Source organism: Lynx canadensis, chromosome A3, assembly GCF_007474595.2.
Source record: "Lynx canadensis isolate LIC74 chromosome A3, mLynCan4.pri.v2, whole genome shotgun sequence".
Lineage (NCBI taxonomy): Eukaryota > Metazoa > Chordata > Mammalia > Carnivora > Felidae > Lynx > Lynx canadensis.
In genome coordinates, this window is record NC_044305.1 from 85,046,797 (window position 1) to 85,070,043 (window position 23,247).

The following is a 23,247-nucleotide window of genomic DNA, read 5'->3' on the forward strand; positions in this document are numbered from 1 at the left end:
GGTAACAGAAATAATACAAATATATTAAAAGAAAATTAAGTCAAATGTTATGCTGCCCATGGGTATACATGTATTATGGCGCACAGTATTAAAGACTGAGACTGCAAACTTCTTGAAGGTTAGAATATATGGCATTCTCACTATAAGAACTTAAAAGTTAAAGATTTTTTAAATATAAAAATATTATGTTGGGGCGCCTGGGTGGCGCAGTCGGTTAAGCGTCCGACTTCAGCCAGGTCACGATCTCGCGGTCCGTGAGTTCGAGCCCCGCGTCAGGCTCTGGGCTGATGGCTCGGAGCCTGGAGCCTGTTTCTGATTCTGTGTCTCCCTCTCTCTCTCTGCCCCTCCCCCGTTCATGCTCTGTCTCTCTCTGTCCCAAAAATAAATAAACGTTGAAAAAAAAATTTAAAAAGATTATGTTAAAGTGAAATAAAAACTGTATCTGCACTACAAAGTACAGACGATACAACAACAGATGCTGCTCCAATATGAAGTAGTTCATATGCAGCTGGTAAAGGGAGTCATAAGAGCTGGTTTGTGAGTCAACAGAGCACAGAAATGTCACTGGTTCATAGGGATTTTTCCTAGTTCGTTCTGAAGGGAAAAAGTGGACAAGTTTTCTCAAAGAACAAGTCTTAATAAAATAAAACCTTAAGAAACAAGGTGAAAACAAATGCCTTCCTTTACAGAAAACAGCAAGTTTAGTAGCTTCAGGAACTTCAAAAGTCTTTCCAACACTGTTCTATGGTGAAAAGGGTACAAATGAACCAGCTGCAAAGATAATTCCTCATCTCTCCACCTCTCCCACCACCAAGCCTCAAAAAGCACTTAACAAAGGGACTGTACCATGACTCCTTACTTAATTTTTACAAAATTAGTTTCTGTAAAGCAGCTGCCCTCAAGGACCTGGAGGAAGGTCCAAAATAGGAAGCTCGAGTCCTAGTTTAAGGCTAATAAATGAATAGCTATGGTGCTTAATACAAATGCCAGAGGCTATTTATGCTAAAATTTTTAAGACCGTGATCGTTTTCTAAGTACTCTGCTACAAAGCTGCATAACTTGAGTCTACCCAAACCATACTTTCCCAACATGTGATTCTGCAGCATTTGAGGTTTTCAATACATATATTTTACTGTAACAGAAATGCCTTTATGTTAATGATTCAACTGAACATTGCTTCAAATAGCAAAACACACATATATACCTACAATAATCCAATCAAAACTGAAATACGCACCTCATAAACACATCAACTACAAATAACTTTTTGTCCCTTTTATTCTTTAATGAACAGATGATAAAAGCAACTGTTCAAATAAACCTTATTTTCTTATTTTCCATGATGAAACTGGATATCCTCACTCCTGGGAGGAAAATTTAATAAACCTTAAGTCCCTTAAATGCTTTTCATTTATTTATTTACCTGTCTTCCCCACCTCAGACCAGAGTCCACGACCTTTCACTGGTGTTCTGTACACTGCATATAAAAGGTACTCAATAAATGTTTTAAATGAGTTTTAATTCTAAGTGTTTCAGATTTAAAACTTACTCATCAAAATGCCATCAGAATTTAGAGTAAAACTCGACTTAACCTACCAGACACCAATCAGCAGATCTTTCAGAACAGTTTCTCCAAGTTCATAGTGTTTGCTGAAAGCTACTCTCCCTCTCCATACCAAGGATGAGTTAACTTTTTCCAGTAATCTTTAGTTTTGCCTTACAACCACAAACCAGAAAAGGTGATGAGGAAACTGAACATAATGGATGACTAAAATACACTGTAAGTGGAAAAGGAAAGACAACGTGTCCCCAAACAGCATCTCATTTAGAGTAACTCTAGAGTGTACCATTAATTGGAAAGAGCAAAGGCAGAACTGTAGTGCCATAATACTTATAGAAACTGTTAGATTCCATTTACTAATGCTATGATATAAACATGATAACAGTTTTATAAAGTCACATTCTGAAACTGAAAGCGAGGTGAAGGACTATCTTCAATTACCTGGAAAACCCCACTAATCCAAAAGCATTCCAGTCTTGACAGATGAACAAGGAATATTAAGAATAAAGATGAATCATAAATCAAATATATTTCTTTACACTGCCAACAGTAATCTTTCTAAAAACCACATTCAGCCAAATTGCTGGCTCTCATGCTTAAAAATGTGTAGTGGCTTTCTAACACGCTCAGGATACAAAGTCTAAAGCCCTTGACAATATTTAGCCTCAGTTTAAATTTCCATCCTTCTCTTCCCCGTCTTTACTTTAGCTACAATGCTCCTGGCACAATTCTTCTATAGCATAAAGTTCATGCCTCCGTTTCCTTATATACCCTCTGCTGGAATGTCCTTCCCTGAACTCTCTGATCATGAGACTCGTACCAATTTCTGATTTAAAAAGGGGGGAGACTGGGGTGCCTGGGTGGCTCAGTTGGTTAAGCGTCTGACTCTTGGTCTCAGCTCAGGTCACGATCTCATGGTTCGTGAGTTCAAGCCCCTCACCAGGCTCTGCACTGACAACATGAAGCTTGCTTGGGATTCTCTCTCCTTCTCTCTGTCCCTCCCCCACTTGCTTGCTCAAAAATAAACACTAAAAAAAAAATCTTTAAAAAATGGGGGGAATTAACTGTATATCCTGTAGTTATGAGTATCATTAACTAATTCTCTGGCACAAGCCCTTAAAACAATTTTTTTTAATTTTTTTTTAACGTTTATTTATTTTTGAGACAGAGAGAGACAGAGCATGAACGGGGGAGGGGCAGAGAGAGAGGGACACACAGAATCGGAAGCAGGCTCCAGGCTCTGAGCCATCAGCCCAGAGCCTGACGCGGGGCTCGAACTCATGGACCGCGAGATCGTGACCTGAGTTGAAGTCGGACACTTAACCGACTGAGCCACCCAGGCGCCCCTTAAAACATTTTAAAAGACATTTTCTGTCTTTTGCTTTAAATAGCTTGTGAAATATTACAAAATAGTTGATACCTATTCTGGATGAGTAGTTACAACTTTCCTTAAAGGCAAAGCAATGTGCCAGTGACAAATGGCTTTTTAAAAAGCCCCAGAAATAAAACATGGAGGGAATGACCTCTATCTAATCTTCTGTTCACCACCATTTGCACATACCCCATGCAGCCAAAACTCACCTTGGGATTTACTTTAGGAAGACAGTGTAATTTGAAAGTAGGCAATATCTATTCTCCAACCACCCATTTATTTCCTCCTTTCTGTCCCTTCCTTCCTGCCTGGATTACAATAATAAGTAAGACACAGACTAGATTACTCAGTACTCTGAGGCTAGCTGAACAACTGGAGGAATCTATACTAAATAATTTCAGTATTTTTAAATGGTTAACATGGAAGGCAATGCCATAAATATCTTTTAAAGCCAAAATCTAAGAAAGCTAGCTTTCAACAACAAATGGTAAAAATAGTTATTTTGGGTATGGAACAAAGTGATGAATTTGGTCATTACTGTTCACCAGAGAAGCAGTTACTCAGCACTTCCACTTGCCAGCATTGTAGACCAGATGTGTTGCAGGATTAAATGTGTGCTAAAGCATGAAACAGAATCTCGATTCTTGAAGTATCAGCATACACCAATCTCGTACAAATTAGGCACAGATCTCTGAAGTAGATTAAACCCATCTTGGTAGTACCATTAAACGTTTCAGATCTGCACTTGGTACAAGTCAAATACTAAAGAACAAATTCCAACTTTTGGTAGCAACTTTGATCAAAGATTTTTCCTACTCCCTTAAAACAGATGGACAAGGGGGGAAAAAAAACAAACCTCACCCTCTTGACTCATCTTGTGACTCAGAGATACTCTCTTTCATATGTTTTGCCAAGTTAAAACTCGTTATTTTTCTACTTTTTGTAAGGACGCCTTTGGAAGGACTATCACTTTTAATAGTTGAAAAAGCCTACATAGTCAATTTATTACAAAGCACTAAAATAAAGAATCTTATAAAGTAATTGTATCATTCTCTAATATTTAAGGAAGACATTAAAAGCTGGATTTTTTTGTCTGAGTTTATGAAATATAAAGTTATTAATAAGGAATTGATGGATTGCTTACACAGAAAACACCAAATTAAACTGTTGAGACCTTACTGAAGATCAATGCACCCTGACTATACTCAGGGATAAAGGTGAAATCTAGATGGTTACTCATTTTAACAAGTGATTTCGAGAATCTCATTAACACATAAAATAGTAATTAAGAATCTGCTTTTAGAGAGCTCATTTTGCTACAATAAATTTTATTTTTTGCATTAAGATATTTTTTAAGTTTTTAATTCCAGTATAGTTAACATAGTGGTATATTAGTTCCAGGTGTACGATACAGTGATTCAACAATTCCATACATCACCCAGGGCTCATCACAGACAAGTGCCCTCCTTAATCTCCATCACCTATTTCACCCATCAACCCACCTACATTCTCTCTGCTTCTCTACAGTGAAGAATCTGTTTCTTGGTCTTTTTTTCCCCTTGCTCATTTGTTTCTTAAATTCCACATATAAGTGAAATCAGATGTCTTTCTCTCACTTAGTTTTTAGCATTATACTCTCTAGCTCCATCTGTGTTGTGCCAATGGCAAGGTTTCATTTTTTTTTAGCCAAACAGTATTCCTCTGTATATACATACCATCTCTTCTTTATCCACTCATCTATCAATGGACACTTAGGGCTCCTTCCATAATTTAGCTATTGTAAATAATACTGCTATAAACAGGGGTGCATGTATCCCTTTCAATTAGTGTTTTGTATTTTGGGGGTTGATACCCAATAATGCAATTACTGTAGGGCAGTTCTATTTTTAACCTTTTGAGGAAACGACAAACTTTTCCTACAGTGCCTGCACGAGTTTGCATCTCCCCCCCCCCTCCCCAATAGTACAAAATGGTTCCTTCCTATTCCTCCACATCCTCATGAATGCTTGTTGTTTCTTGTGTTTTTTTATTTTAGCCATTCTGGAAGGTGTGAGGTGATAGCTCATTGTACTTTGTATTTCCTTGATGATTAGTGATGTTGAGCATCTTCTCATTTATCTGTTGGCCATCTGGACGTCGTTTGGAGAAATGTCTGTTCATATCTTCTGCCCATTTTTAATTGGATTATTTGTTTTTTGGGGGGTGTTGAGCTGTATCAGTTCTTTGCATATTTTGGATCCCAGCCCTTTATCAGATATGTCCTTTGCAAATATCTTCTCCAATTCAGTAGGCTGCTTTTTAGGTTGTGCTGTTTCCTTCGCTATGTCCAAGATTTTTATTTTGATGTAGTGGCAATTTCTTTTTGCTTTCATTTCCCTTGCCTTGGGAGACACATCTACAAAAATATACCATGACCAATGTCAGAAAAATTACTGCCTGTGTGCTCTCTTCTAGGATGTCTACAATTTCAGGTCTCACATTTAGGTCTTTAATCCATTTTGAATTTATTCTGTGTATGGTGTAAGAAAGTGGTCTAGTTTCATTCTTTTGCATGTTGCTGTCCAGTTTCCCAATACCATTTACTGAAGAGAGCTGCAGTAAGTTTTAATAAAAACTGTCAACTGGACATATTAATACTAGAATAATACTAAGAGACAGAAGGTTGCATATTCATTCATCACTCTCTCAAATGAAGAAAAACAACCATCTCCCTTCCTATTTTTTTCTCATTTAGAAAAAAGGAATGGGGCACCTGGGTGGCTCATTCGGTTAGGCATCCAACTTCAGCTCAAGGTCATGATCTCACAGTTCTTGAGTTTTTGCCTCACGTCAGGCTCTGTGCAGACAGCTCAGAGCCTGAAGCCTGCTTCGGATTCTGTGTCTCCCTCTCTCTCTGCCCTCCCCTGCTTATACTCTGTCTTGTCTGTGTGTGGAGGGAGTGTCTCTCAAAAAAACAAACAAACAAAAAAACATTAAAACAAAATTTTTTTAAAGAAAAAGAAAAAAGGAATAAAAGAGATTCCAAAATAGTATAGAAGACATCTAGGTCTCCAACTGTTAAAGCATTATTATTATTACTACATACACACCAAGCTACTACTCCACTGTTAGGGTTAAAAGAAAAACAACTGTGAAGTCTAAGCTCTTTTAGGTGATTCTGAGATTTCTCAAAATGAAAACAAAAAGAAATAAGCAGAATGGTAGAAAAATAAACTTTCTGCAAACTTTAGCCAATTCCCAGTAATCGTGTAGTACTCAACAGCAACAAGACTAATCCTTCTTGAGGAAATTCTTTTAAATAGTCAATTTATAGATAATTTACTATCTGTTAGTCTATTAATCATCTAATAACAAAAACAAAATAAATCAAGTTTTTTCAAATTCTTCTAGCAGTAACAATAATTTGAAAGAAACTAAATGTAGGATCCTGTTTAGAATCCTGGAAAAGAACTTTTCAGATGTCACCAGTTTTTTTTTTGTTTTTTTTTTTTTTAATTTTTTTTTTTCAACGTTTTTATTTATTTTTGGGACAGAAAGAGACAGAGCATGAACGGGGGAGGGGCAGAGAGAGAGGGAGACACAGAATCGGAAACAGGCTCCAGGCTCCGAGCCATCGGCCCAGAGCCTGACGCGGGGCTCGAACTCACGGACCGCGAGATCGTGACCTGGCTGAAGTCGGACGCTTAACCGACTGCGCCACCCAGGCGCCCCGAGTTTTTTTACTAAAATATGAAGTTTAACAGTTTGTACCAATGTTAATTTCTTGATTTTGGTAACTGTACTATGGTTTAGTGAGACATTAACATTAGAGGAAGCTAGCTGAGGGGTATTTGGGAACTCTTATTTTTGCGACTTTTTAATTTCTCCTTAGTCTCCTCTAATTTATGAGAGCTCTTAATTCTTCCCTTGTCTTTCATGACCTTGAAACTTTTAATCCAGTATTTTGTAAAATGTCCCTCACCTTAAACTTGCTGATATTTTCTTATGATTAGGATACATTTTGGCATTTGGGGCAAAAATACCATAGAAATGATGATGTGTCCTTATCAGCACACATTGTTATCAAAGGGTTCACAATGTCAATGTCTTTTTGCTAGTGATGTTAACTTTAATCAATTGGCCAGGGTGGTGTCTGTCAGATTTCTCCACTATCAATCTACTATCTTTCCCTTTGTATTAAAGAATATCAGGGGAGGGGCACCTGTGTGGCTCAATCAGTTAAGCATCCATGATCTCGTGGTTTGGGAGTCCGAGCCCTGTGTTGGGCTCTGTGCTGTGCCTGCTTCAGATTGTGTCTCCCTCTCTCTCTGCCCCTCCCCCACTCACACTCTCTCAAAAATAAATATTTAAAAAATGTATCAGGGGAAGGGGAAACAATACTTTGAGACTATACAAATATCCCGTTTTTCCTAAAACTCTAACCTAATTTTAGCATACACAGGCAACTCGACTCTGGTGTGCAAGATTTAATCACTATGGTATTTGCTTAATGATTTTCTTTTCCCCTTTCCTTGTACATTGAAACGTTCCTATTTAAGTAACAAAAAAAAACTGCCCCTTCCCCATTTCTTTCTTTATTCAATTATTCACATCAGCATAGATTCACAGATACTTATTTTATTCTACAGGTTAAAATTCAATAATGTCACTATTCATCAAATTTTTCCAGCTTTGTTTAGGTACCACCTCAGGTTGGCTCCTGTGTGACCTTTCAACAATCCCCATTTTGAGCATCTCCTTAATTTCTGGCACCATAAAATATTCCAGACTCCGGAATTCCAGCCTCTTCTGACTATATATTTTCAAGAGGAATTTTCTCTTTTGTATGGCAGAATATTTAGAACTATATTACAGAATGAAAACTATTAGGAAAGATTACTCTAGTAAGCAATCTCAGAATCTCTATCTTAGAAATATTCTGGAAAGAGCCATCAGACAGGACAAAATAACCTATGGAAAAACATGACTTTATAATTCTTATAAAGTCTACCACAAGAATAAAGCATTATAGTGTCATCAATAGAAGATACTGGGTGATTTCTCAACTTAAAGTTTAATTTCAAAGTTCTATTAAGTCTTTTGTAAGATTTATCTCCTACAAAGGTAATGAGTGGATTTTCATGTTACCCCCAATTAGATGCAAAACCCACCAGAGGGCGCGATAGAGACAGTCACAGAGAAGCAGTTGCAAAAAAAGCCCCCAATTCTGTACCAACCTTTTAGTGTAGCAGTTTAATATTTATATTCTGCAAGGCATAGTCTGACAACAGAACAAAGCAAACAAAGAAAGAACCTTAACAATATTATAAGAAAACTGAAAAAGTATTTTATGAAATATTAACACAAAGTCACACAAATTTTTCTTACAAATGAAAAACCTGCATATACTTAAAAAGGTCTAGATTTTAGGGATATATCATAATTTTCTAATGTAAGAGGCAAGGCGCATTTTTGGTGTTTCTGGATTATAATTTTCATGTAATTTAAAAATGAAATTGTTAAATAAAAAGCTAGACAGCAGCACCAACAAAATAATTATCAAACTGTAAAACGCCAATAAATTTTAAGCCAACTTTAACATTCCAAAAACACATTATTAAATACATAGTTCTACAGGTTTTGACAAATGTATACACTTAGGTAAGCATCACTACAATCAAGATAAAAGCACATTTCCATCATCCCCAAGTGTTCCCGAGCCCTTCTGCAGTCAATCACGTCCCCTACCACCAATAGCAGGTAACCACTGTTCTGCTTTCTGTCACTAATTATGTCTAGGATTTCATATAAATGGGATCATATAGGTGTACTCTTCTATTTATCTTCTTATTCTCATCTAATTTTTCACATTAATTCAAGCTGCTACATGGCAGTAGCTTGTTCCTTTTTATTGCAGAGTAGTAGAGTCCACTGTATGGATATACACAATTTTTAAATGTATGCATCTGTTACTAGACATACCTGTTGTTTCCTGTTTGGAATTATTAGAAATAAAGCTACTAAGAATATTCATAAAGTCTTTTTGTAAACAAATATTTTCCTAGACTTGCAGGGTCACTGGGTAAGCTGTATGCTGAACTTTCAGAAACTGTCAAAAGGTCTTCCAGAATGGTGTACTATTTTACACACTCACCATCAATCTATGAGAATTCCAGGAGCTCCACATCCTTGGCAACACGTGGTACTGTCAGTCTTTTTAAGTTTAGCCATTCTAGCGGGTGGTAGCAATATATGATTATAGTTTTAATCTGCATTTCTCAGACCTAATGATCTTGAGCATCTTTCTCATGTGATTATTGTCAATTCATATATATCTTCGTTTGAAAAGTAACTGTTCAAATACTTTACCTTTTAAAAAATGGGTTGTCTGGGGGGCGACGTGGTGGCTCAGTCGCTTAAGCATCTGACTTCAGGCCAGGTCATGATCTCACGAATCATATGGGATCAAGCCCCTCATGGGCCTCTCTGCTGTCAGCACAGAGCCCACTTCGGATCCTCTGTCTTCCTCTCTCTCTGCCCCTCCCCTATTCATGCTCTCTCAAAAATTAAGAACAAAAACAAAAACTGGGTTGTCTGAAAAAGTTGTGAAATTCTCTCTGTATACTGACACAAGTCCTCTGTCACCATGTAGGTAGTTCAAGTATTTTCTCCCAGTCTGTAAGCTACCTTTTCAAAGGTATCTTTTAAAGAGCAAAAATGTTCAATTTTGATGAAATCCATTTTTTCTTTTATGATTCATGTTTTATGTGTACTAAATCTTTGAGTAAACCCGGCATGAAGATTTTCTCCTACATATTCTTCTAAAAGTTCCACAGTTTTACAGCTTTTATGTTTAAATCTATAACCCATGTAATTTTTTATATATGGGATTAGAGGCAAATTTTTATTTCATATAGAAATATATTTTGTTGAAAAGTCTCCCTTACAATGGTATCTTTGATGCATTTGTAAAAAATCAACTACACAAATCAACATTGTACAACTTAAATTGACACAATGTTATATACGTCAACTATATTTCAATTAAAAATTTAAAAAATCAAATAATATATTTTGCCAGTGAAGCTACATATATATATTTGTATTTATATGGATCTATGTCCTCTACTGTTCCACAGGCTGGTCTATCTTATGCCAATACCAGTCTAATGTTTTATAGTAAATATTTAAATCAGGGAGCACTGTCCTCATACTTTGTCTTCTTATTCAAAACTGTTATGGCTTTTCTAAGACCCATACATTTCATGTGGAATTAGCAATTAGTTTGGTAATTTTTACAAAAAGCCTGCTGAGAGTTCAATAGGGGTTGACTTGAATCTATAGATCAATCAGAGTAGAACAGATGCCTCAACAGAATCAAGTCTTTCATTTTATGATGTGGTCATCTCTCTCCATTTATTTAGGTCTTTTTAATGATTTCTCTTAGTAACATTTCATAGTTAGGTGTACAAATCTTACATATATTTGGTTAAACTTCTAACATGAATATCTCATGTTTTTATTTATAAATGGTATTTTTGTCAATTTCACTTTTTTTTCAATTATTCATTGTGATTATATAAAACTTCCACTGATTTTTGCCTTCTGTTCTTATATCATACAATATTGCTAAATTCACTTATTTCTAGTAACTCACAATTTACTATATATACAATGACATCATCTAAGAGTAAAGACAATTTTTTACTACTTCCTTTCTAACCTGAATACATATATATTTTTTTCTGGACTTAATGTATTGACTAGGACTTCTAGTACAATTTTCCTTAAGTTTTTTATATGTATTTATTTTGAGAGAGAGAGGCAGAGAGAAGAGAAAGATAATTCCAGGTAGGCTCCACACTGTCAGTGCAGAGCCTGATGTGGGGCTCGAACCCAAGATCATGAGATCATGACCTGAGCAGATGTTGAGTAGGATGCTTAACCAACGGAGACACCCAGGAGTCCCAGGAACTTCTAGTACAACTTTAACTACACTTCCTCACAGTGAAAAACTGCTTTTTTTCCCAATCTTAGGTGGAAAGCATTCAGTCTTTCATCATTAAGTATGATGTTAATTATAGGTTGTTGTTTTGTTTTGTTTTTTTTTTACAGGTGCTCTATCCAAGTTTAGTTCCCTTCTATTCCCAATTTGCCAAGTATATTTACCACTGAACTCTGTCAAAGATTTTGCTCCATCTATTGCTAAGATCATGTTTCTCTTACTCTGCCCACATAGTGAATTATACTGTTTTTTAGTTAAAATCACACTGAGGATAAATTCCACTTGGTCATGTTTTATTGTCCTTTTTACAATACTACTGGATGAGATTTACAAATATTTAAAGATTTTTACATGTACATTCATGGTGCATGTTGGTCTACAGTTTTCTATGATATTTTTGGTATTGCTAATGGTGTAATAATGCTAGCTTCTATTTTCTGAAGGAATCTGGATTATAACTTTTTTTTCATTAAATGTTAGATTTGCCAGTAAAGCCATCTGGCTTGGAGTTTTCTTTGTGGGAAGATTTTTATTTTAGAGAGACAGAGCATGCTCAAGCGTGGGGGGGGGGGGGATAGAGAGAGGGAGAGGGGGAGGGGGAGGGGGAGAAATATCCTAAGCAGGCTCCGTGCTCAGCACAGAGCCCAATGGAGGGCCTGACTCCCACCACCTGGGGCCATGACCTGAGCTGCAATCAAGAGTTGGATGCTCAATCGACTGAGCCACCCAGGTGCCCCTCTTTGTGGGAAGGTTTTTAAATAAGAATTCAATTTCATTAATAGATATAATTCTATCAAGATTTTTTTTACTGTTGTCAGTTTTAAGTATTTGTTTTAGATTAAACTTTTCCATTTAATCTAAGGTGTAGAACTTTATTGGCATAAAATTCTTCATAATATTCCCTTGTTACCCTTTTAACATCTGTAGGATCTGTAATGATTTCAGTTCTTCTGTTACTGATACTGGTAATTGTGTTTTCTTCTAAAACGTTCCTCCTAATGTGAATACTGTTATGTTCCACAGACTTCCTCCTACCTTATATAAAAGATATGACCCAAAATGATCCACCACACCAGAACTCACTCAAGGCAAATGAATGGTATCCAAAAATGTCAAAATAAGCTGCACAGTTAAAATAATCTTAAAAAATTTTTTAAATTGTTTTCAGAGCTAACAGCTTCAGAAAAAAATTTGTCATAGAAAAGCCATGTAATGCAAATTGTTGGAAGAAACCTTGGAGATGAAAACTCAAGATGAGGAAACAGACTCTGAGAATTATTTAAGTTGCCAAATGCTATAAAGCTTGATGGCAAAACTGAGTGACAGCATTTTTTGAAATACTTTCTAATCTAATTTCTTTTCATATGTTAGTTCCATATGAATAGTTAGTACAGAAGATTAAGCTAAGAGATACTAAACACTGCTGTTCCTCAACATGCATTTTCAGGCAAGTGTGGAGAAAAGAGAACAATAAGAATGTTCTCATCTCAAAGAAATAAAAATCAAACCACAGATTTCTGGGATGTTCTCCAGGTTATACATTACTGGTTTTCCTACTGAAGGTGTTTGTATTGCTGTTGTTTTTCTCTTTTTGGTTTATCTACACTGTGGTTCTAATAAAAATAGATAATTAGCCTACTGAAAAAGCATAGTTAAAACACCATAAAAACACATCTTCAAGTTTTCTCATTGTTATTAATAACCAAGTCATACTTTTTTTTTTTTAGTTTATTTAGAGAGAAAGAAAAGGTGTGAGTGGGAGAGAAGCAGAGAGAGAGGGGGACAGAGGATTCAAAACAGGTTCTGGGCTATCGGCACAGAGCCCAATGTGGGGCTTGAACTCAGGAGCCGTGAGATCATGACCGGAGCCAAAGTCAGAAGCATACCCAACTGAGCCACCCAGGCACCCCACATACTTTTTTTTTTTTTTAACACCTATGTGTGTACACTGTGTAAGCTAGTGTAAGCCTGAAAAGACACAGCTCTTAAAGATTTCCTATGTTTTGTAAGTCAAATTCAATCCCAACCCATTCATTACACATCACATTCTCCAGGTTTTCCTGGAGAGGAGACAGGGGCCAGAAGCAGAGAAAGACCAAATCTCAAGCAGGCTCCACACTTAGTACGGAGCCCAACACAGGGCTCAATCCCACAACCCTAGGATCATGTTCCTGTGTTATGTTGTGTTTAAACACTTAGTTGCACTTTTTTAAAGCTTTGTACCACTCCCCAACCCCAAAACTCGCCCCAAAATACGGGATTTTTTTTTTTTACAAAAGAATGCATATTTAAGACTTCTTTTAGTTTTAGCACCAATTATTCAAGATTTTATGGCTGCTCCAGAGCTTAACATGGTTTATCATCAATAATGTCACACTACATACCCAATCTCTATTTTTCTTATAATGATTTGCCTTTTACCTTAAGAAATTCCAAAAAGAAAAAAAGAAAAGAAATTCCAGCACACAATTTATATTCTTTTCTTTCTTCTTGAAGACTCTTCACAGACAATTCTGGTTTCTTGCTCTAATTTGTACCAACTGCTTTCTAGGCCCATAGGCATAGTTATTATCCTGTGATTTTCACTGGTGTCTTAGAGATTTGGTTTTGCAGATCTCATCTGCTTTAACTTCTATTTCATTTCTCTGACTACATATTCAAAAACTTATAGAAGGTAAATTTCCCAAAAGTCCCTAAATTTCTGAAAATGTCTTTACTTTGATCTCACACCTGAACAATCATTTAGCTGGTATCAAACTCTAGGTTTAGGAACTCAGAACTTTGAATAAATTGCTCCACTGCTTTCTAATATCTAAGAAATCCAATGCCAAAACACTCCTATTCTTTTTAGGCAATTTTTCCCCCAACTAGCAGCTTTTAGAATTTTCTTTTCACTCCTGGAATTTTAAAATGTAAACTTCTCAAAAGAAGTTGAGACTAAATGTTGATCATATTTCATCTAAACTTCTTGGTAATCAGAATGCTCTTTCAATCAGAAGATTTTATTTTTCAGGTAAGGGAAATTTTCTCCTACTTTTCAATCATTAGTTTTGCTTCTATTTTTATCTACTACATCTCTTGAAATTTCCTTTAGGCAGTTGCTATTACTGTCTGTATATGTGCCGCAAAGCTTTCTTTTTTGGTATATTTTTCCTTATTCTTTGCTCTAACATTCTGAAGGAGATCCAAGAATTTATCATACTTCTGCTAACTGGATGGCTAGGCCTTTTCACCAGCTAAAGTAACTGACTTCTCCTTATCACCTACGAAATTATTCAAATTTGTGGTAGGCTATGTCATGAACTTCACTGTTAAAACTACAAATTTGTAAGTGCTGCCATACCAACATGGGATAGTCTAGCACCTCACTTTTTATTAAGACTACTTCTAAAATTTTTGTGTTTATTGGAGAGATAGAGAGAAAGACAGAATCTGAAGCAGGCTCCAGGCTCCAAGCTGTCAGCACAGAGCCCAACATGGGGCTCAAACTCACCAAACCATGAGATCATGACCTGAGCCAAATGCAGACACTTAACGGACTGAGCTACCAAGGTGCCCCAAGACTACTATTAAAAACCCCAAAATATTTAGAACCTAGAAGACAATCCAGGTATTTGTAAAAAAAGAGACATATAACAGCAAGTCACGGTAACAACTCAAAACCCAGATGTTCAAGTCATACACTATACTTTAAAAGACTTCAAAATCTTTTTTTTTTTTTTAATGTCTATTTATTATTTAGAAAAAGTGCACATGAGCAGGGGAGGGGCAGAGAAAGGAGGAGAATCCCAAGCAGGCTCCACACTCAGCACAGAGCCTGAAGCGGGGCTCAATCTCACAACCCTGGGATCATGACCTGAGCTGAAAACAAGAGTCTGATGCTTAACTGCTTAACCAAGTGAGCCACCCATGGCCCCTAGAAAACTTTTTTTTCCCCTGCCTTCATGGCTCAGCTCTAAGGCTTTACTGAAAGAAAGTAGAATATAAGCAATTCAGCAGACTAGGTAAAATAGAGTTCAGGATCACTATATAATTAAGTAAATGGTAAATCATAGCTGGTAGACTAAGAAATATGAACTATGTGGGATGCCTAGGTGGCCCAGTCGGTTAAGCGTCTGACTTCGGCTCAGGTCATGCTCTCATGGTTTGGGAGTTCGAGCCCCAGTGTCGGGCTGATGACTTGGACCCTGGAGCCTGCTTCAGATTCTGTGTCTCCCTCTCTCTCTGCCCCTCCCACATTCACACCCTCTCTCAAAATTAACACTTAAAAAAAAAAAAAAAAGAAACATGGACTATGTGATATGAATTTATGAACATTTTAATCAAAGTAACAAATACAGAAGTCAATTTCAAAGTTAATGACAAAAAGGTTTAAAATAAATAGCTTTAGGGCCCCTGGGTGGATCAGGCGGTTAAGTGTCCAACTTCGACTCAGGTCATGATCTCACAGTTCCAGACTCCGAGCTCCACGTGGGGCTCTGTGCTGACAGCTTGGAGCCTGGAACCTGCTTCAGATTCTGCATCTCCCTCTCTCTCTGCCCTTCCCCCACTCATAGTCTCTCTCTCTCTCTCTCTCTCTCTCTCTCAAAAATAACATTTAAAAAATTTTAAGTAATACTGAATGGCATTTTAGGAATAAAATGTTTTACTATTTTCACCTGTGCACATTCAAACTGAATTTAATATCAATAAATATTAAAAAGGTTTCCTCCAAAGATTTGAGATGATGAATAAAGGTTTGATAGTCAACCAGAAATCACTCTTTAGAACACATATTATTTAAAAACTACATGGATGGAACTGGAGGGTATTATGCTAAGTGAAATTAGTCAGAAAGACAAAAATCATATGACTTCACTCATATGAGGACTTTAAGAGACAAAACAGACGAACATAAGGGAAAGGAAACAAAAATAACATAAAAACAGGGAAGGGGACAAAACAGAAGAGACTCATAAATATGGAGAACAAACTGAGGGTTGCTGGAGGGGTTGTGGGAGGAGGGATGGGCTAAATGTGTAAGGGGCTTAGGAATCTACTCCTGAAATCATTGTTTCACTATATGCTAATTTGGATGTAAATTAAAAAAAAAACTGAATGGAATTAAGCTAGTTCAAATAAGAAAGGAAAAAAAGAATGCAGAAAAAGAGGAAATTAAATTTAGAGGAACTTTTTCTTTGAAAAAGTTTTGTTTTCATAACAAAGAAAAACTAGATCAAAGAATATGAACATGTAAATTTCCCTGAGACCATCTAATTGAGAGCAGAAATTAACAGCACAAAGTAAGGTCAATTACTCCACACTTTCAAGTCACCTGTAAATACTCAAAACAGAAACAAAACTGCCTGACTACGAGACTGTTTACTCAAAATGAGAGCAGTGTCCTATAGGCTAATGATGTCTTATAGTTCTTTATGCAAAAGACATGCCTTCAGAGTCTGCCAAGCTCTTCTTGGGTCACCTTCTAATGAAAGAAAACTGAGACATCTTTTTAGATAGAAGATTTCTTAGTCTTTCATCTACATTCAGTTTACAAAATAAGCCCTATGTTTACCAATTTTATCAAAAACATTCAGAATTATACTGGTTTTATCAGCAGTAAAAATTAGCTGAATCTGATTTTCCACTCATACCTCCAACTATTCCCCCATTTTAGTCCTCTGCTTAAACTATCTAAAGTAGTATCTTGCACTGAGTCACTTTTCCAACTTACCATGCCAAGTTACAACTAAGGTCCCATCTTTGAACAAATCACCCAAGAGAGTATACATTTCCTGGTCCAGACAAGTTAGCCAAAGTCACAATGGCTTAGAATAATTTAACTCAATAAAAAGTAAACGCTGAATTGTGAGACAATAAAAGAATACTTATCTACATATTAGACAATCCAGTTTTGTCTAAAATCATTCATGTAAACACAAACATAACATTAATCATGTAATATTTACTATACGGAAGACTACATAGTATTGTGATTAAAAATATAACCGTGGTATGCCTGGGTGGCTGGTTCGGTTAAGCGTCTGACTTTGGCCCAGATCATAATTTTATGGTTTGGGAGTTAGAGCCCTGACAATCTCTACTGTCAGCACAGAGCCTACTTTTTGGATCCTTTGTCTATATGTCTGTCTATCTGTCTGTCTGTCTGTCTCTCTCCCTCCCTCTGCCCCTCCCCCACTCATGCGCACCCACACACTCTCTAAAATAAACATTAAAAAAAAATATGACTCTGGAGCATGACTACTTGAGATCAACTCATAGTTTTGTTACTTTTCCTATTGTTGTGTGGCCTTAAGTCTGTTAGTGAAGGTCTCTCTGCCTGTTTTCTCATCTATATAGCAGGGAAAGTAAACCTCTTTCATGAGGCTATTGTAAAGATTAAAAAGGTTAATATATGTGAAGTGCTTAGAATAATGCCTGGCACATGTTAAATGCCATATAAGTATTTGTTGTGATTCTTTATGAAAATAAATGGGGTGACTGGTAACCACTGGGTTTTCCTAAAGGTACAGCCTTTAAAATTATCCAAGTAGATGTCTATGTAGTCCAGCTCTGAGTTCTAACTAGCTTATTCAGTCAACAGATATTTATTCAGCATCTGCTCTATGCCAGGTATTGCACTTATGCTTTTACTGTCAAGGCCTCAATTCCTTTATTGGTGAAAATGAGCTTAAAAATACCCTCTTATTATTAAAGCTTGCTGTGCTGCATATGCCATACTTAGCTATAAATTAATTATTGCTCCTTGATATTACTTTTAGTTTCTTCCTCCTCCCTTTTTCCATTCATTAAAAAATAAAACAAAACAAAAACTTCTGGGGGCACCTGTGTGGCTCAGTTGATTGAGCGCCTGACTTCGGCTCAGGTCATGATCTCAAGGTTCATGAGTTCAAGCCCCACACTGGGCTCTTTGCTGTCAGCACGGAGCCCGCTTCTGATCCTCTGCCCACCCTGCCCCCCAGCTTGCACTCTAATTAAAAAAAAAAAAAAAAAAAACTTTTTAATAATGGAAAATTTCAAACACATACAAAGGTGAGAGACTAGTTTAATGAATTCCATATACCTATCATCCAACTGTTCAACCATTAACACATGAGAAATCTTATTTATACACCCACTTCAATTATCTTAGAGCAAATTCCAGACATATCATTTCCTTGTAACTTCAGTATTATCTTTAAAAGACATTATTTTTAAAAACATCACAATAACACTACTTGAAAAAATATTAATAAATTAGTAATTAACTCCTTGATATTAAACAATCATGCTCCAATTTCCCCAAAACAGCACAAATGATTTTACAGGTGTTTTTAATCCATCAGGTTTGGCAAATAGTCAATGTGTCAATAAAATGAAATTGACTTTAAGAGCAACAGTTTCATTAGAGTAGTAAAAGATAAAAGCCAGATTGCAGCAGGCCAAGAAATTAGCAAAAATAAGGAAATAGATACTATGTGAGTATAACTTGGTGACTCAAAGTTCTTTCCTTGGTCTTGACAAGAGCATTAACATCCAGAATACTGCTGTTCTAATTAGTGATATTGGCAAACACTTTATAGTGCTTAGTAAGTTGTAGGCATTGCTGAAAGCAGTTTGCATGTATTAACTGAATAACAACAATTCTATACAACAGGTACTATTACCATTTTACAGATGAGGAAACCAAAGTACTGAAAAGTTAAATAACTTAAGTGCTCAAGGTCACAAAGCTAGTAAAAGGTAGAGTTGGAATTTGAACTTAGGTATACAGTACTTATTACACAAACTGTGGCAAGGCTTCTTTTTTTGTAATATAAGTGTTTTTGTTAGCTTTTGATCTGACCTATTAAATTTTTTAACCTCTGTTAAACTTAGAAATATTTAGTATATCTTCATCTCTGGGGTATTTTGAGATTCAGAAATTATGTTCATTATGAACATTTAATCCGTAGTGACAGATTAAGTGACCTAACTTGACTGGAAGAGTGAAATTTTAGTCTTTGATCTATGCTGTGTTGCTTATTGGCTGGGTCATTTTCTATAATGTAAAGAGGCACTATTCTTACATTTAACCAAATTATGCAACTGCATTTTGTCAGATGTTTCACTATTGCCTTTTTACTCTAAAAACTAATACTACATGTTATTAAAAGCAAATTAAAGTTGAAAAAAAAAGAAATAAGGAAATGGAGATAACTGTACAGTATATGCTCTTTTTTTGAGAAGCTCAAATAGGAGAAAAAGTGAAGAAAAACTAGGAGGTACATGAAGGATCAGAATCAAAGCATAGTTGATTATATGTGTAAACCGAAGAGCTAAAACTTAAGATATATAGGAAAAGACAGAGAAACAAAATAAGGTCCTAGAGATGAGAGTGGATGAGGTTAAAAGCACAAGGAAGGAGGCTGACCTTGAATAAGGGGGTATAATCCAAACTGACACTGACAGAAGGAGTCAGTTAAGCATGACTGGCACTGAGAAAACTGGCAGGCAGAGGTAGAAGATGGAGGGGCATGAGGAGGCTAACACTTAAAATGTTTTCAGTTTTCTTAAGACTCAGGAGACAAGGCATTGATTAAAAGCAGAGTACTGGAAAGGATTATGCAAGGGATTTGGATAGAATGTTGAAGACCTGGATGAAATTTAAGGAGACTGAAAAAGACAAACAGGACCAGACAGGTAAAGAATTAATCAGCATTCGAATCTTATGTAGCTTTCAAAACCAATTTCATCACCCCATCCACAAAGCTCTTAACTTCTGTAACCAAAAGTAATTTTCCCTCCTTAGAATTTTTATTTTTCATAATGGTTTACTTGTACTGTAATAATTTTACCCAATAGCCAGACTGTAAGTACTTTGTGGGTGCTTACTTTATCCGTATATCACAAGGCTGAAGACAGTACCTTACAGAATATAATTTACCACCTTCTTACTTTTAATTTTTTAAATGTTTATTCATTTTTGAGAGAGACACACAGAACATGAGTGGGGGAGGAGTGGAGAGAGAGAGGGACACAGAATTCGAAGCAGGTTCCAAGGCTCTGAGCTGTCAGCACAGAGCCCGACGTGGGGCTCAAGCCCACGAACTCTGAAATCATGGCCTGAACTGAAGTTGGACGTTCAACTGACTGACCCACCCAGGCGCCCTGAATCTTCTTACCTTTTTTAAGGTAAATACTAAAGGAACAAAACAGACAGTAACTACCTGAAGAGCTGAGACCACTCAAGCCTGAGACAATTACATAAGAACCCATCAAGAACACAGAATTAAGGTGAGTCTTGAAGAGGTGAGAAGGCAAGACATTATTTAACCTGAACAGGGACATATAAATAGTGAAGTGCCTCAAGAATTAGTTTTAACAGAGGCACCTGGGTAGTTCAGTCAGTGAAAATCCGACTCCTGATTTTGGCTCAGGTCATGATCTCATATGAGTTCAAGCCTTGAGTCTAGCTCCCCACTGACAGTACAGATCCTGCATGGGAGTCTCTCTCTCCCCCTCTGCCGCTCCCGGGCTCATGCACACTCTCTCTCTCAAGAATAAATAAATTTAAAAAAAAATGAGTTTTAACATTCTTATCTATAATGGTAGTTATTCACAGATAACACTAACCTCTTCCAATAATATAAAGAAGTTTTTCAGGGGTGCCTAGGTGTCTCAGTCGGTTGGGAGTCTGACTTTGGCTCAGGTCATGACCTCACGATTCCTGAGTTCAAGCCCTGCATCAGGCTCTGCACTGACAACTCAGAGCCTGGAGCCTGCTTCCAATTCTGTGTCTCTGTCTCTCTCTCAAAAATAAACAAATGTTAAAAAAAATTTTTTTTAGGGGCTCCTGGGTAGCTCAGTCAGTTGAGTGTCCAACTTTGGCTCAGGTCATGATCTCACTGTTTGTTTTGAGTTTGAGCCTCGCATTGGGCCATGGGCTGACAGTCAGAGCCTGGAGCCTGCTTCAGATTCTGTGTCTCCCTCTCTCTCTGCTCCTCCCCCACTTGTGCTCTGTCTCTGTCTCTCTCTCAAAAATAAACATAAAAAAAAAACTTAAAGAAGTTTTTTAAATGACAAAAAAAATTTACTACAATATGTGGATGGGAGAAAAGTGGTGGTTTCAATGTAGACAAGTTCATTTTGGGGAAATCATCCAAATCATGTATAAAATATTATAAAAGCACATTTTATTCTAGTGAACCAAATAGGGAACAGAGAAAAAAAAGCTATAAACTGGGTAGAAGAACCCAGATAGATTCATAGCTGGTTACACAATCACTGACAACTACAGATCTTCAATGACATGGCTCAACAGTTTCATCAAAGCATAGATGAAGTAGTAAGAAAGAAGACTTACTACTAAGTTCTGAAGATAAAACAAAGGGGCAGCTTTAACAGTGTATGCATTATTTGTCAACAGTGTATGCTCAGGTTGTGATCTTGCAGCTCATGGGACCGAACCCTGTGTTGGGCTGTGTACTGACAAGCTCAATGCCTGCATGGGATTCTCTCTCCCTCTGTCTGCCTCTCCCCTGCTCACACGCTCTCTCTCAAAATAAATGAATAAGCATTTAAAAACAAATTATAGAAGTTACAAAATGTAAGATGAAATGATAAATAATTTCAGCTTATTATAACTGCTACAAAGAAAATAAATGGGGTACTATTCATGACAGAGAATCTAAGCAGAGAGAGAAAAAGCATCTCCAAAGGGGTGACATTTATGCTGACAGTTGAATGACAACAACGTCAAATAAAGAGCTGATAGAACAGCATTCTACCCAGAGCGCATAAGCAAGCAAAGGTGTTGAAGAGAATGAAATTAACACAGGTTTTGGGAAAAGAAAGGAGACTAATGAAAGAAAGGGCAACTGGGAAAGTGACAAACAAACCAAGCGACACTTCATTGCAACATAATGTCTCCAAATGGGGAAGGACCAGTTACATCTAATAGAAATGGCAAGGAAGGTTCAGAACTGTTTGGGTATCCTGGGACCTCGTGATGCCATCTGAACTTACCAATGGTCCCTATTCCAATTCTAAAGATCTCTCCCTTTCCCAATCACTGCTCTTCCATACAAGAGACTTTATGATTTTTATATAAGCTCCCTAGTGCTCTGATCCTTAAATCAAGAATTTCAAAAACTGTCATTTTCTTTCTTTACGTTCTCCAGTACACTCTCAGAAAGAACCAGACCACCCCACACTTCTTGTACTCTTCACTCCTCTGAGAAACATCTTTGGCAATAGCTATTTGGTCTATCGAAGTTTTGCCTTCAACACACTTTATTTTATATAACCAAAGGATAAGTAAATTAACTGTTTACCTGAAACTTTGTTAATCTGAAAACCTTCTGTTGGGTTACGCCACTGAGATCTGAGGGCTGATTTGTAACTACAGCACAATACAGATAATAAAGAGCAGCTCTATTAAAAAAAACAAAACAAAACAAAAACAGTTCCCTGCTCTGATAACTTTAAAAGACAAAATCAAATTCATTACTCATTTTAAATAGTTAAGGGCTAACTTTACTATGTAGATATACAGAAGTGTATGATACATACATATAGAGAGAGAGATGTGTAAATAAAAGAAATTCTTGATAACAAGAATATGTGACTTACAGTGTGAGCACATTTCCAAAGGATAACTTGCCTCATTTCCCTGGAGAAAGAAATAAATAATAATTAGTCACAAAATTGGTACAAATGTCTTTAAAAGGTTTAAATATTCTGAGTCACAAACATAGGGAAATAAGCCAAAACCAATGTATCTAGGTCTATAAATTATCATTTTTTGATAAGAAAAAAATCATAAAATAGGATATAAAGAGCTCTCAAATCACAACAGGCCTGAGTTGGGTCTCTGACATTATGACTTATACAAACCCTTGACTAAAATTTACTTTAAATATTTTTAATGCCCTAAACATATGGATTGTATAATTTTAAAACACAGGAGACTGTCAATGTTCTGTCTTGCTGAGTAAATTCATTTTGGGACAAAAGTCAGAACAGTTTCTCCTGCCACATATATTTAAATGAAGAGTTTCCTGAGACTGTAAAGCTGTTAAAAAGAAAAAAAAAAAAAAAACTATTAGCATTTATACCTACTATCTTCTATATGCCACGCAACTAAAATAAAACAAATATTAATAGGAAGATGGGTCCTATGTAAGGCAGCCAATTCAAATTTTTCTTTTGAAAAGTCTTATCTCATGGGTAAATTCCAAGTTGATATAATTTATCTGAACTCCTAACTTATAAAATATATAAAACCAACCATCTATTTACTATCCAGGATTCCATGTGAATTTATTTAAGGAAAAAAGAGCTCTAGAAAAACTACAGACCCAGTCAAAA

General features: G+C 36.4%; 1 protein-coding gene across 1 annotated transcript in view; it reads right to left on the minus strand.

Annotated features, from left to right (window-relative positions):
• PPP3R1 (protein phosphatase 3 regulatory subunit B, alpha) overlaps window positions 1-23,247 on the minus strand; it is a 69,293-nt gene that overhangs the window by 10,478 nt on the left and 35,568 nt on the right. Inside the window, exon 2 of the mRNA XM_030310730.1 lies at window positions 22,510-22,549. Coding sequence (XP_030166590.1) covers window positions 22,510-22,549 — 40 coding nt within the window. The remainder of the gene's footprint in view (window positions 1-22,509; window positions 22,550-23,247) is intronic.